The sequence below is a fragment of the Dreissena polymorpha genome, chromosome 1 (genome assembly GCF_020536995.1).
Source record: "Dreissena polymorpha isolate Duluth1 chromosome 1, UMN_Dpol_1.0, whole genome shotgun sequence".
NCBI lineage: Eukaryota > Metazoa > Mollusca > Bivalvia > Myida > Dreissenidae > Dreissena > Dreissena polymorpha.
The window spans coordinates 91,647,757-91,662,845 of record NC_068355.1 but is presented as its reverse complement, the minus strand read 5'-3'; the positions used below and the strand labels follow the sequence as shown (position 1 = coordinate 91,662,845).

General features: G+C 32.8%; 1 protein-coding gene across 1 annotated transcript in view; it reads left to right on the top strand.

Annotated features, from left to right (window-relative positions):
* LOC127836774 (eukaryotic translation initiation factor 4 gamma 2-like) overlaps positions 1–15,089 on the top strand; it is a 54,830-nt gene that overhangs the window by 1,565 nt on the left and 38,176 nt on the right. The window contains exons 2-3 of the mRNA XM_052363418.1: positions 11,327–11,361; positions 13,417–13,536. Of these exons, the coding sequence (XP_052219378.1) occupies positions 11,327–11,361; positions 13,417–13,536 (155 nt within the window). The remainder of the gene's footprint in view (positions 1–11,326; positions 11,362–13,416; positions 13,537–15,089) is intronic.

Sequence of the window (15,089 nt, the reverse complement as noted above, 5' to 3'; positions counted from 1 at the left end):
TATATCAATAGTCAACAGGAAACAGACGAGGCGTTCCATATTTAACAAAAGGAAACATAGAAGTATATCTAAATAAAATGGATTGTTCAATATTTTAACTCCTTCGTTAAAAGTTGTACTACTAGTAAAGATGGTGCATTTTTGGGTAACATCATATTTGTTACCGTATGTTTATGTCAGAAGATAAAATAAAATTCGAAGCTATGGACAAACTGAGATTTCCTTCGTAGTCGTTCGTAAATGAAGTATTAGTTTAGCACAAATAGAAGTAGTAAATAGTTCAGTCGTACTTTACATATACACAATAATGGATATTTACATGAACATTTGTCGTTTTATTTACTCTTTATTTGGTAATACACTTCAAGAAAAATGAACACTTTTGGTTCTTCATTTGTTTCCTTGTTTTAGTTTTTAAATTAGCTTTTTCATTGATATTATCGAGCTGAATATGTCATACTTATTATGATTATATAATTGTTTCTTTCTGTTAGAGTACGCGTCATTATCTTTCGGTCCTCTTTAATTAGGATCCATTAAAATTCGCGTCGATTGTGCTATCTTGTATCTGAAATTGACCTTTAAACGGCGATACTAGCTGCTGTTGATTAGAACCAATATGATTTTCCAATGATTTCAATCAACAATTTATATCTTTCATTTCTTTCTTTATTTGGTATCGATTTCGATTCAGTTATTCAACGTATCCAGATATTCAAAATATAATATTTTCAACAATCTTTGACGCACATGATTATTTCCTGTTGTATAAATTCTATTTTTCTTATACAAGGCAACAATAAACCTAAATCTGAAACAACGTCTTCTTGAATATATTGTTTTATGATAACACTTTGTCGTTAGTATATTCGATATAGTGCTTTCGATTTCTATTCAATAATGGTAATAAAATACATGCTGGCACATGCTTCTTAAATACATGTTTTAACGTAACTTTTATACCTATAACATGAGTATCCAATTCCTTTTAGAATCAAATATGCGACCATTCTTTCCATGTAACCTGTATATGCTTCGGGCAACGTTCTGTAATTGTTTGTAGTAACTAGTTTTAGTCAGTTAACTTTTTCAATCGAAATACCGGTACATGAAATCAATCAGTGCGAGCATACTGTATATCTCTGTATTTAGGGTTACGAAACGTTTCGCACAACAAATTTTTACGAACGGTAGCGGTGAAGTACAACTCATATCATACCTGTCTTACAAGGATTTTGTCTGCATAATTGTATGATTGTCATATGCACTCGCGAGCATGTTGTCACTATTTTAGACTCTTCCTCTATTTCTGAAATCCATGAACATGTTAGATTAAGATAGAATCAATTTATCAAGCTATATAAAGCACATAATTGCCTTTAGATTTAAATCCGGATGTCATAGCTTAAATTCTTGTATAAATCTTTTAAGCATGATCTTGAACAAGATACAATTGAGACAAGTTTCATACATTTATATTGCCATAAAATAATTGTATTACAAATCCCAAGTTATGTGGTCTTGACTGGGTTTTAAAATCGCGATCCTCGGGTGTGTAGTACAGCTCTCAGAGCAACTGAAATCACAGTTATAGTCCGAAATGTATCTGAACCACTCTCGAAATAGTGTCGCTTAACATCGTATCACAATCCATGCTTTGTTATAGAAAACTATTTCATGCAAAAAAACGCAATACGGTTAAAGCAAATATTGCGTTGCTGGAACAGCATTTTAAAACTGTTAATGGCGACGACACTGTCTTTGATTTCACTGGCGATGAATCACAGCCAACTACCTTATATAATAACGATTTACTTAAAGCCGAGATAACATGCGAAGAAATCGAACATTGTATAAAGTTGTTAAAAAACAACAAAGCATGCGGCTTTGATTAGATTTTGAACGAACAAATTAAAGCATCCTTTCCAATTATAAAAGATTTATATGTAAAATTATTTAACTTAGTATTCAAGTCTGGTATTGTACCTAGTAATTGGACTATAGGGCTAATAAATCAAAATTAAAAAATAAAGGTTCTGAAAACGATCCCTCTAACTAGCAGACCAATCACGTTATTGAGCTGTATGAGTAGTAAATTATTTACTTCAATCTAAAACATACGTTTAAAAAAATCATCGTGAAATATGACCTTATTCACAAGCATCAAGCGGGTTTCTGTAAACATTTTTCAACAGCGGAAAATATGTTTGTCTTATTTGCGCTGATTAATATTCTTAGAACTCAAAAGAAAAAAATGTTGTGTGCATTTATCGATTTAAACAGGGACCTACACATGTCCCTGATTTAAAGGCTGAATTTGATACGATCAATAGATCATTATTGTGGTATAAGTTAGGCAAGTACAGTATACGTGGAAAGTTCTTAAATATTGTCAAAAATATGTACAACAACGCCAAATCATGTATCATGTGTAATGGCGAAAGATAAAACTATTTTTCATGTTCAGTTAGAGTTAGGCAAGGAGAAAATGTATCGCCCATAGGAGGTTTTGGGGATTCCGATTATGACGTCACGTTTGCGCATGCTCGAATTTAGGCCGTCAATACTGCGGCCATTTCGCTATTGTTTGCATTTATGAACCGCATCGTGATTAGATTATCATACTAATCTCTACTTGACACATATTTGCGACCCTTTTTAAGAACAACAAAATACTCAGAAATTGAAATTCTTTCAGAATACATTCAATTCAATGAACGAACACAAATAAGGACGAAAATAAACAACAATAGATTGATTTAATATAATCAACATATAGAAGCTGATTTGAACCTATATGCCTGTAAAAACTTACCTTGTTAAAGATTAACTAAATCCTCTTGATAAATGTAACTGTTTTTTTTTAATTGTTCACACCAATTTGGACACTCTTTGTTTCAGCATTTATACCCCAGTGTTTAATTGCACCTTTGTTCATCACAAACCGATTATCTCGTTTTAATCGGGTACTGTCCAGACAATAACTAAGAAAACAGAGTGTCATAAACCCGAGGACATATACCCTGAATAAACCAAATGTGTCTGGTAATTAAACACAATTTATGATACCTCCAGGTCATCTCTTGGCATATTGAGCAGTCATTTAAGCCAAATACTTGACAGTTGCTTTAATAAAATATTTGAACATATTTAAAAAATATACATTTGTCATAAATGGATTGACAGGAACTGTACAGGGTATATATATTAGCCAGTTTAAGCATAACAATAAAGTGTTTAAGAACTATAAATTTAAAATATTGTACTAATTTACTGCTACACACTTAACGTATTTAACGGGTACCTGCAAATGTAAACTCTGGTATAACGTGTAAAGATCGTGCGTTACTGCGGTTTTCGAAACATCATCATGAAAACAAGCAATCACGTTTGATCATAGTAGGGATATAGAATACTTGCGTAAAAAAATTAAATGTATAGATTTATGGTATCATAAAATGCTAGATATCTATCGCTCATTATCACTAGTAAAGTGTTTTCAATAAACATGTAAAACAGTTCAATTTTCAAAATATGCAGGTGTTTTGTTCTCCATTTGTAAGCTAAAATTTATTAATATTTTCATTCAATGTAAAACGAAACGAAAATTCATTCGATGTAAAAGAAAATTAAAACTACATTGAAAGATTGAAAGATTGTAATGTAATGCGTTTTTTTAGGGCTTGGTTTTTTAATTGATTCAATGCACCTCTTACAACAAATTTCTATCGCTGATGAAAAATGACACTATCGCATCCACACCACTTAATTGTTATAATTATAATCAAATTATTATATGTTTTATTATTTTTAAATTATCATTTATTTAAGTCTTACTTTAAGAAAGAATACGGGTATTTATCGTTGTGTTTTGTGAAATTGTCAGTATTTAGTCTTCCGACGATCTTTACACTAATACAATGTAAACGGCCGCGATCGAGAGGTTTGACGGCCAATCTATTTTTAGTAACGGAAAACCCCTCTTGTGACGTCACGCAAAAACCTCCTTTACTATTTTCATTCTTTTTAAATGACATACGTTCTTATTTTGATAATAGAAGATATGAAGATGGATTAAATTTTCATATCCACTCAAATGTCAACGATATGTTATTTTTTTTAAACTATTTGTGTTGCTGTACGCTGACGACACTGTTATCGTAGCAGAGTCAGCTAAAGATCTACAAAATTGTTAAAATGTTTATTCTCAATATTGTGACACATGGAAATTAACTGTTAACACAGACAAGTCAAAAATTGTTGTATTTAGCAAATGTAGACAAGCTAATCGTGTATTTTACTATAAAAACCATCCCCTTGAAGTTGTTAAAAATTATAAATACCTCGGCCTTTTATTCTATAGTAGCGGCTCTTTTTTACAGACAAAAAAGAATCAAGCCGAACATGCAACCAAAGCTATGTACTGTCTTAAAAATAAATGTAGTAATCTTGCTTTACAAATAGACATTAAAATTGATCTATTTAACAAGATGATTAAACCTATTCTTTTGTTCGTTTGTGAATGTTGGGGGTTTGGAAATAACTATGTATTGCATTTCAATAACGTTTGGGTACCGCTTAAATACATGGGATCGTTTTTATTGTATATCAATAAAATAATCGGGGATAAAGTATTATTGTGAAATTTAAACTCCATGCAGAGATACCGTATTGCAGTTTAGATTTTTGCTCTGTGCTCGACAACGATGTATGTTAACGGATAACCAATGACAATACTAAGAAAATGCGATCGAATACCTTCAAATTCTTACTTGCAAGCTTGTGGTTTCTTGTTGCTTTTTTTGGTTATAAAAATGTTTTTGTGTGACATAAAAAGTATTATTGGCAGTGAGGGCAGGTGGGGGCAAAATAATCAATGCTCGATTTAACTGTGTGTAACCTATCAACTTGTTTTAAATTATTGCCTCAAATTAAATTTTTTCTTCGATTATAATAAATAAAACATTTATTTATAATAAAATCAATCTGATTGAATATGATTTTAATATGAAAGAGATAAAAATAAAAATAAATTAATTCAGTGAGTCAACCGGAAGTAGTAACCAGTCCACAGCGAAATTCACGAACAAAGCGTCACAGGTAATTATTTATGAAATGTGTTGATAATTACCACGTATCTTATTATTTGTCTGCATTTTCTTGACAAAAGATGCCTTCCTTTCTTGTTTAAGTTAGTATTTACATCACACTTCATAAACGAATGAAATAAACGGGCACATAGACATGGTTTATTATTGTCAGAATTGGCATGTCAGACATGACAGATTCACTTGAATTATGAAAGAGAAAAATAACAAGTTAACTTTTAAAATCGAAAAAGGTATTCACAAAAATAGTTTGTCACTGCAGTAAGCGTTTGTGAACATTTTGTTTGAAAAGCAGGTAGAAAATGTATGTTCATTTTAGTACAGCATATTGTTCATAGTAGACAAAGGCTCAGGGTTTTAGCAAGTGAGTGAAATAGGTAATTCTGTCACTCAAAAGCTGCTGACATTGCTTTTTCTTAAGATGACAGAGATATCGCAATCACCTAAATCTTGAGAGCTGATTTAAGATTGATTGCCAATAATGTTAGCCCAACTAAAGCCCCTTTAATGCAGAGCGTCATATTGGATATTAGACATTTGCCAACAAGAGCTACACCTACCTGTTTACTGCAGTAATGTTGTCTGCTAAATGCAATTTACAACGCTCCAAGCACGCAATAAAATGAATTTCAGACCATTTCAAAAGTGTTTTTTTTCCCACCATTTTGGGTATGGGGCCGGCTCCCTTTGGTTTGGGAAAAATTGTTTCGTTTATTTGGGAACCAGGGGTTTTTATCTGATTTTGGGGAAAGGGCCTGGCCTTTTTTAAGGGGAAAAAAATCGCATAAAAAGCTGGATTTTAGGGGGCGGGGTAAAACACAAAACGCCGGATTTTGGGGGAAATAAGGAAAGTCTTTAATAATCAAATATTTTTTTTTACTGTTTTTAAAACAAATTCAAGGAAAAAGAAAATTTAAATATGCAATATTTTTCTATATTCTACACTGGATCAGATTAACTTATATAATTAAAGGTTTAAAAACATTTTATTTTTTTTTTGAGGGGAAAATGAAATCTAGGAGAAAATTTACCAGCTGAGGGGAACAAAAAATCGGAGGGGAAAGGGCTGCAGGGCTTAACACTAAGGCACGTCCGAACGACATTCACTGCCTGTACCTAGGTCCGGGCTAGCCAATGTTCCAGGAACATGCCCGACCGGTTGTGTGTATTTTGGGAGAAATTATGTGTTCTATTTCAATAAACTGCATTTTAAATAATACAGTACGATCAGATGACAAATTAATCCCAGAATGAAGTCGGAGACAACAAACGGATCCTATCTCAAAATAGATTTGGAACCCCCTGATTGCAATCAAAAAGAGGCCGATAATTCAGAAAATCCCCAGCAGTTTTCCTGGTAAAACACGTCAGTACCTATTTTTAAACGGAATTCTGCTAGATTCGGTTTTTTTATTGGTTTTCTCGTAGTGACGTGTTTTCTTGATAAAAATACGTTAAAATCTAAAAGCCGGGATCGCCCAGGATCGTCCGAGGTGGATGAAGGCAACTCGACATTAACACAAAGTTACTATAAAATTGCAATGTATTAGTTATATATCAATTTTAAATAATTGTAATTTATTTGATCGATTAGAAGTGTTTTGACAATATTTTTTATGCAATTCAATTAGCAAAACTAATATTAATGGTCGATCCCGGCTTTTAGTAGAGAGTTAACCCTGTACAATTGTTACGACTACCGTAACACGTTATTTTGCGAAACCAAAGATTCACTTACTATTTGTTGTCAGACAGTAACCGCAGTAATCTATGTATAAAAAAGGTTTGGCTTTACGGGTGGGAATGGGGGTTCCTCAGTTAAAAAAAAAAAAGGAAGGAGGAAAGTAAGAGAAAGTATGAGGACAAAAGGAAATTTCTCCCGAAATGGCGTGAAGATTACAAATAGATGTCTTAAGTAGATGAATATTGAATTCATTAGAATTAGTAAGGCAAGCTTATAAGAATTACTGAATCATAATTGCGCATCTCTTCGCACAAGAAAATACAAGTTGAATGATAAATATAAAGGTTTTGATATACTTGGGTCAGGGCACATCAGGGGTGGTGAAATCTCAAAAAACTATACTTGTCCACGGACAACCAATTAGGAAATTGAACTTGCTCGTTGCTGAACTACACTTGTCCTTTAATGTTTATATAAATTATAAACGCATTTATTGATTAATGTTAAATAATGTGGAATATATCAAAATGAGTATGATTTGCTTGTTTTGTTTATAATTGAATTTCAATGGTACATTCATTATAGCAGGCCAGTACATTATAAACAATATAAAGACTTTCTCAAACTTTAACCCTTGCGAAGCTAGTGTTATTAAAACATGTGCTGAACATAAGTACATTGTAATCTTAACAAATTAAACTAGTCCAATATGTGGACCTCATCAGACTGAGGCTCCGCTACTGGTAACAATTTGATTATATAAACTGGTAACCATTGAAAATCTGTTAGTCAAGTTTCTTGAAAAGTTCTGGTGCATTTACTTAGATCATATTTTTTATCATAATCTTTCTTAGTTTTTTGGGAGGTGGGCTGCTCAAAGATTCGGGTTTCTGCTCCGTTGTTGAAGATTAAAAAAAATTCATCTTTACCATTATAGTCGTCTTAAATAACAAGGTAGACCGTGTTTGATTATCTTAGATTGATACTTTTTATTTCCGTTTGATTGTAAAAGTAAAGAAACCAGTCTGTACACTGTCTAACATTCGGGCCGAATGTTGAAAATGCGGCATGCTCCCGGTCTCTTATAGAGTAAGGGAGATCACTGCGCAGGAAAGTGCACTTATTTTAGCTTGATTGCTCCGCAAATAGCACTGACAATGTAATCGCGTGTCAACATCCGGTTTTGTAAAACTTAATTACGGCTTTAATACAATGTTTTTTTGTATACTTGGTCGCGACTTTTAAAAAACTTGTTGTACACGGACAACTTAATTGAAAAGTCAGTTGCCCAGACAGACAAATGTACGACTCGGACAACTCGGACATTTGATTTCGCCACCCCTGCACATGAAAGATTGGTCAGGGCTAGTAGGTTCTGCATTTACAAGCCGGAATGGGCTAGTTGAAAAAAAGTTAGTGTTAAGCCCTGGGCTGATTTTTGGCGGGTCACAAAGAAGGAAAAAAAAACTGGGAAATTAGTGTTATTATTTTTTAGTAAATAATGCTTCAAAATTTAGAATACAAGTGTTTTCATTATTATATTAAGTAAGGTTGAACTTAAATGGATGTTGTTGTTTTTTGGAAACCTTCCATTTGGGAATTTTTAGCTCCCATTTGGGAAAAATATATACTTTTGAAGTTCTTTTTGTATAGATCAACTAGGGCTGCAACAATATACCGGTATATCGGTATATATCGCAATACGCAATCCGCATATTGTATTGCGATATGATTGTCATCATACCGGTACGAAAATTTTACAAAAATTCATTCACATTTCGTCCAGAAAAGCCATCCGAAATAATGATAAAAAGGTAAACAAAACAAAGCAGTGTAAATTATTTTTTACGTAAAAAAAGCATTCTAAAAAGTGTATTAATACGGAGTAGCGTTGTTACATGGGAGCATTCATTCGATGCTTTTGAACAGATTATCGTTGAATTAATTGCGCACAGCTGTAAATGTTTCGTTCGATTCTGATTTGAGCATTATTTGTAATCCGAATTTCGGAAACACGCTTCCAAATTTGAATGCTAACGCGACAATAAAAAAATATAGCGTCAAAAAAACGTGCTTTATCCTTTGTCTCAATAAAAAGCGCGCGAAAATTATACAGACATGTAGAACGTCGCATGGAAAGTATGGGTGTATTTTGTGTTGTATAAAAACGGGAACATCACGTCAGCTGAATTACGCGTGTTCAGTGGGAAAAACGCCCCGGTTGGACGTTATTTCATCACATCTTTAAATAGTAACAATTGCAAAAATGTATGTGATACTTAAAAAAATTTGCGAATGTTTGTGTTTCTTATTATTCTTGAGCACATTTATAGTAAATATTTACCAGAATTTGCTTTAAAATTGGAATTTATGGGATTATTGGGTAATTGGCAAGTTATAATTTTGGTACAAGTTAGCAATATATTGCGATATATTGCAATACGGGTTTTTGAACTGACAATATATTGCAATACGGTTTTTGGCGTATTGTTGCAGCACTAAGATCAACATTTATAGTTAATCTCCCTTCCAGCTTGACAAGTTACACTTTATTAAGTTTTATATTTAAAACACTTTAATTCTTATTTTGAATCATTTGTTCCCAAGTTTTGTCAAAACTCCGCAACTTTTCCCAATCCAAAGGGACCTGGCCGCTTTCCCAAAATGGTTAAAAAAAAACACTGCTTACAAAATAAAAACGGTATTTGGTGTTTATGTTTCTTAAAAAAACAGCTATAAAGTGATTCGTACTGATACAATTTTATTCCTTTAAAGCCTTTCACACATGGATACTTTAATTACATCTTGATTCTCAAAGAAATCTGTATAAGCCGGACACTTATCTATTAAGGCATTATGTTACAGCAACCATTACCAATAATTAAATTTCATCACAACTTCCATTTCTAAAAAGCAATTTTGGTAAATGTTGATGATTATTGTGCTTAACAATTTCATGAACACAAATGCCATTTTTTAACAGATCAAATTAATTTTGGCATGTATAATTATTTAAAGATTTAATGGAGTAAACGTTAAATCCACTGAAACAATGTGTGCGCATTTTATACTGTTCATATTCAGTATTCTACAGTGGTTTTCCTCACCACTAATGGAGTTAAGGACTGGTACTGGTGAAATTGGGGGAATTTGTGGCTTTTTCATTCAAAGTAGGAAATTATCAATTATACTGAAAAATTTATAAAACATTTACAAAATATAAGTTGCACATTAACATCAAAGTGATGTGTGATTTCTTGTGAAATATTGTTTAGTTTTGACTCGATTTTCTTAATTTCAGGGGAGGGTGCGCTAATTTTTATGTCCCCCACTATTGTAGTGGGGGACATATTGTTTTTGCCCTGTCTGTTGGTCTGTTGGTTGGTTTTCGCCAACTTTAACATTTGCAATAACTTTTGCAATATTGAAGATAGGAACTTGATATTTGGCATGCATATGTATCTCATGGAGCTGCACATTTTGAGTGGTGAAAGGTCAAGGTCATCCTTCAAGGTCAAAGGTCAAATATATGGGTCAAAATCGCTCATTTAATGTACACTTTTGCAGTATTTCAATATTCAAGATAGCAACTTCATATTTGGCATGCATGACGTGTATCTCATGGAGCTGCACAATTTGAGTGGTGAAAGGTCAAGGTCATCCTTCAAGGTCAGATGTCAAATATATGTGGTCAAAATCGCTTATTTTATGAGTACTTTTGCAATATTGAAGATAGCAACTTGATATTTGGCATGCATGTGTATCTCATGGAGCTGCACATTTTGAGTGGTAAAAGGTTAAGGTCAAGGTCATCCTTCAAGGTCAGAGGTCAAATATATGTGGCCCAAATCGCTAATTTTATGCATACTTTTGCAATATTGAAGATAGCAACTTGATATTTGGCATGCATGTGTATCTAATCATTCTAATGGAGCTGCACATTTTTAGTGGTGAAAGGTCAAGGTCAAGGTCATCCTTCAAGGTCAAATATATGGGTCAAAATTGCTCATGTAATGTCACTTCTGAATAATTGAAGCTAGCAATTTAATATTTGAAATGCATGTGTATCTCATGGAGCTGCACATTTTGAGTGGTAAAGGGTCAAGGTCAAGGTCATCCTACAAGGTCAAACGTCATATAGGGGGACATTGTGTTTCACAAACACATCTTGTTCTCAATTGTGCTAGTATCGGTACTTTTTGCAAATTATTTGCAGTGATCAACATCAATAATACATATTAATTACAAGCTTTGATACTTCTATTCAACACTCTGCAAATTGACTACAACTCAACCCATTTTGACCTTGAATCTGACATTGACACAATATCGGACTAGAATAGATACATGTACGATTCTAAAACCTCGGCAGCAGTTTTAATGAATTAAACATCTTATTTTATTGTTTCTTTCAGATGAATACATCAGATTTAATGTGATCCTGCAGAAGTCAAGTTCTTTTGTTGTTATATTTTGTACAAAAGATATCCACCGTTGACAATAAACAACCGGCAACATACTGGACGGAAAGCAGAACCTGGGTGGTACTTCTCCACACGCAGGGGGACAGTATGTAGTATTAATGATCTCATAACATTGATCTGGTTGTTTTCCCTTTGAAAATTGAAACATTGGTCTGGTTGTTTTCCCTTTGAAAATTGGAAGGGTTGGAGTTGGTTGTCTTTGCCAAAAATGGACACTGTCTTAATTATAATAATGTTGAAAATAAGCATAATACAATGTACCTGAACCTGCAAACTGCTTCAGTGTAAAAAATGTGTAAAGCTTTGAAGCGTAGCAGCTGACAAATTCAGGTTCCCCTTATTAGTTTTATGTGTTAAATTGTAATATATTGATAACATATGTTACAATAACACAAAGTAGGCAAAAAAAAATTATACATTGAAGACGAATTTTATAAAATGCAGCAAAGACAAATTAGCGCCCATTGTGACGAAGATATTTAGTACATATTTTCCTACAATAACGGAAGTATTCGTCTTTTTAGTTAGTGATCGTGTGTCGTTTAAATAGATATCGTTGCAGGAATTTCAAATGAACCGTTAAACTAAATTTTGATTCACATCATACACCCATGATTTACATGCAGGCGAATTTGACTGTACAGACATTTTTGATTTCAGAATTAAATATCTGGCTTATTTTTCATTTTCGACACATGTTCTTCTAAACTTTTATTTTAATTTATATTGAAATATATGTTTAATAAGTTTTTTACACATTTTATATAAATTAATAAATATTTGACAATGTCGTATAATCTCGCTTTAAGGAATATTGTATAGGGGTGCGGCTGTGACTGTCCATAGAAGTATAAATCACTTGTGAGCTTAGAAGCTTAACAGACGATATGATCAATGAATGATATATAACTGTTTGAATCACTGTGGGATCCAGAATTTGAAAAGCACTTAGTACAAAATAAATTAGTTGACTGCTCTGAAAATAGTGCCGTCCAAGTGGGCTAGTATTTTGGATATTATTTATCATATGTAGATCGGGTTAGCGAAATTTAACATACCTTACCTGTAAATTTTTGAAGGAACATATTAGACTTATGAATAAATGCTTGTCCATAATTTATACTTTTAAGAAAGCCTATATTTTCTACTACACTAAAAAGTATCATAAATAATTATGGTCAGTTTTACCTTTTTTACCCTGTCTTCTATTTTAAGCAGGGCTTTTTTTCAGCTTTTTGGAAAGATAGCCCATGGCTTTGGAATTGGGAATTTTATCGGCATTTTCAAGAAATTGGGAAAATAACTTGGGATTTAAAACAACATGAATGAGTTCAGCATCTTTAAACACAAACACCACAAACACCATCATGATCAACAGTTTTCCACCTAATAAGCTCACACAAAGTCTTGAGTCACCATTTTATGTGGCGCTTCATCTTCTGGAGAACTACTGCTTTTAACATGTTGAATATCAGTCTGCACTTTGCTTTCCGAAATCAACAATGACAATGCAAAAGAGTCACTTTTTTATTAAATTACTATCATTAACAATGGAAGGAGTTTCGATGGGAAGACTTGTACTTCTTGACGATGTTTGTTTATTTTATGACTCTTGTTTAAAAAAATCAACAGTTTTAGCTTTGCTGCCAAGTTTTTGCTTAGGAATCTTTTTCTCGTTATATTTCGAATTGCGCGACATCTTTGTTTTCCATTCAGCCGAATCACAACACACTTGAATTTCATCGCAAATATAATAAGCGCTGAACAACACGGAGAATATCTTGCACACGAATAATGCTGATGTTATCCAAATTGATGGAGGTATAGTCTATAACCCTTACGAGACCGGATCAGATTATGCTTTGTTCAAAAGCGAAACTGTCGATATCATTAGCGTTTTTTTCCCAAATGGGAATTTTTTTGGCAAATTTTGGGAAAAAAGTACACTTTGCGATTGGGAATATAGCCGAAGTTCGGCTATAAAGTCAGGCCAAAACAAGCCTTGTTTTTAGTTACTCGGATTTATTTCAAAATGATTAAAACATATAGTTTAAAACTTCATGAGAAATTAGAGTTAAGAAAAAAACTAAGTAGGAGGTCTTTAGGAGTTGCACACTTGTACTAAGTTTGTGTATTTTAGGGATGAGAGATCAGTCTCAAGTCCAGCTACAGCGAAAAGATGGATTCCTCCCAGTAGCGTGAAACGAGATGTCCTCACCCTTGATGAAAAAAATGATAGTGTTTTTAGAAAGGTCAGAGGGTAAGTACTGCCACTTATAATTTAATGACTTGCCTATTTCTATGGTAATTTTATAGGTGGTGTTCTTTTGTAATTTTAATGGCAAAAATATCATTGTTCACAAATCCAATTCTAAAATTACCAATTGATGGATTGACTTTCAGATGTAAGGAAAAAAAGCTGAGAAGTGTTAAAAAAAACTAATTTAAAGTTGTTATACATGTTTATATTTTACTGTTTTGTTTATGATACAACTTTTATTTTTTTAATAGTTAAATAAAATATATATTTCAAATGCTAAAAATCAAACCACAATGCATTTTCAAAATTTAGCTTAAATAAACACTGAGTTCAAAATTGTAAGGGTGTAGGTCCTATGCTGAAAATGGTGAGAAAAGGCCTTATACATGTATTATTTTATTTTATGCTGATTTTCAGATGCTTTTACTCACAAAGTTTGATCAGTTGTCACTATTGATTATAGAACGACAACTTACATATCAATGAAAGTTTCTGCTGGAAAACCTTCTCTTAATGTAGCTATAGTACATGTGAAACTAGTTTTTATACTGTGAAACCATTATTAATTGTAGGGCATTAAATTGTGTCTATTTCGTTAGTGGACCAAGTGACAAATTTAAGATCCTAACACATAATTATGTCTAACGTTTTAACAAAATTAACACTGAATTACTGTAGGCATGAGAAATTAAAATCCAACCCAGGCATACATACTTCATCTGTTTTCATAGTCAAGATAAATCCAATGTTGACACAAGGGGTGCACATTTCACAGTGTATATAACTGACATGTGGCATTGCTGTAAAAACCGTTTGTTTGGGTTGAAGAGTAATGATTAGCGCTTATTGTTAACGACTTTATTAACTATTTTATGTATTGTGTTTTTCAAGGGTGTTGACAAATTGGCGATTGGCTTTGTTGTTTCAAACACTCGCTATCTGTTATTCTGTCCTGCTAATCCGCTTATCATAAAAAAGAACTTGTCAATATTATACAATAATAAAGTCCCATTACTATCATCCGATTACAAAAGACTATTTCATCGGCATGTGACAAACAGGACTCCCAAGTGTCCTCCCTTTTCCCCACCACGATTTTTCGCAACCGCAAAACCATGTTTTAATGCAAAAATGTATTACAAACAAATCTGATATTGACTGACGCATTTTTTTTCAAAATCAATATAAGCGAATGTAAGTGCTGACAAAATAGTCTTTTTCTTTCAATGACACATTTTGTGCTGAAGAAAATAAATGGTTTATTTCAGCAAATAATTAGTTCTGACATTCACTCCGTGGTCAGAGGCATGATTACTGTATGTTCTTACCTCATCTAACTTGCACATGAGATTTTGTCTCTTGTAAATCACACCTATATTTGTGTCTATTCATGTAAATCACACGTGTGTATGTCTATTCATGTTAATCACACACATGTACATGCATATCTGTTCATGGGAATCCCACATGGGTATTTCTGTTCATGTTCATCACACAAGTATGTCTTTTGATGTAAACCACATGTGTTTGTATCTGTTCAATTTTATGTAAAT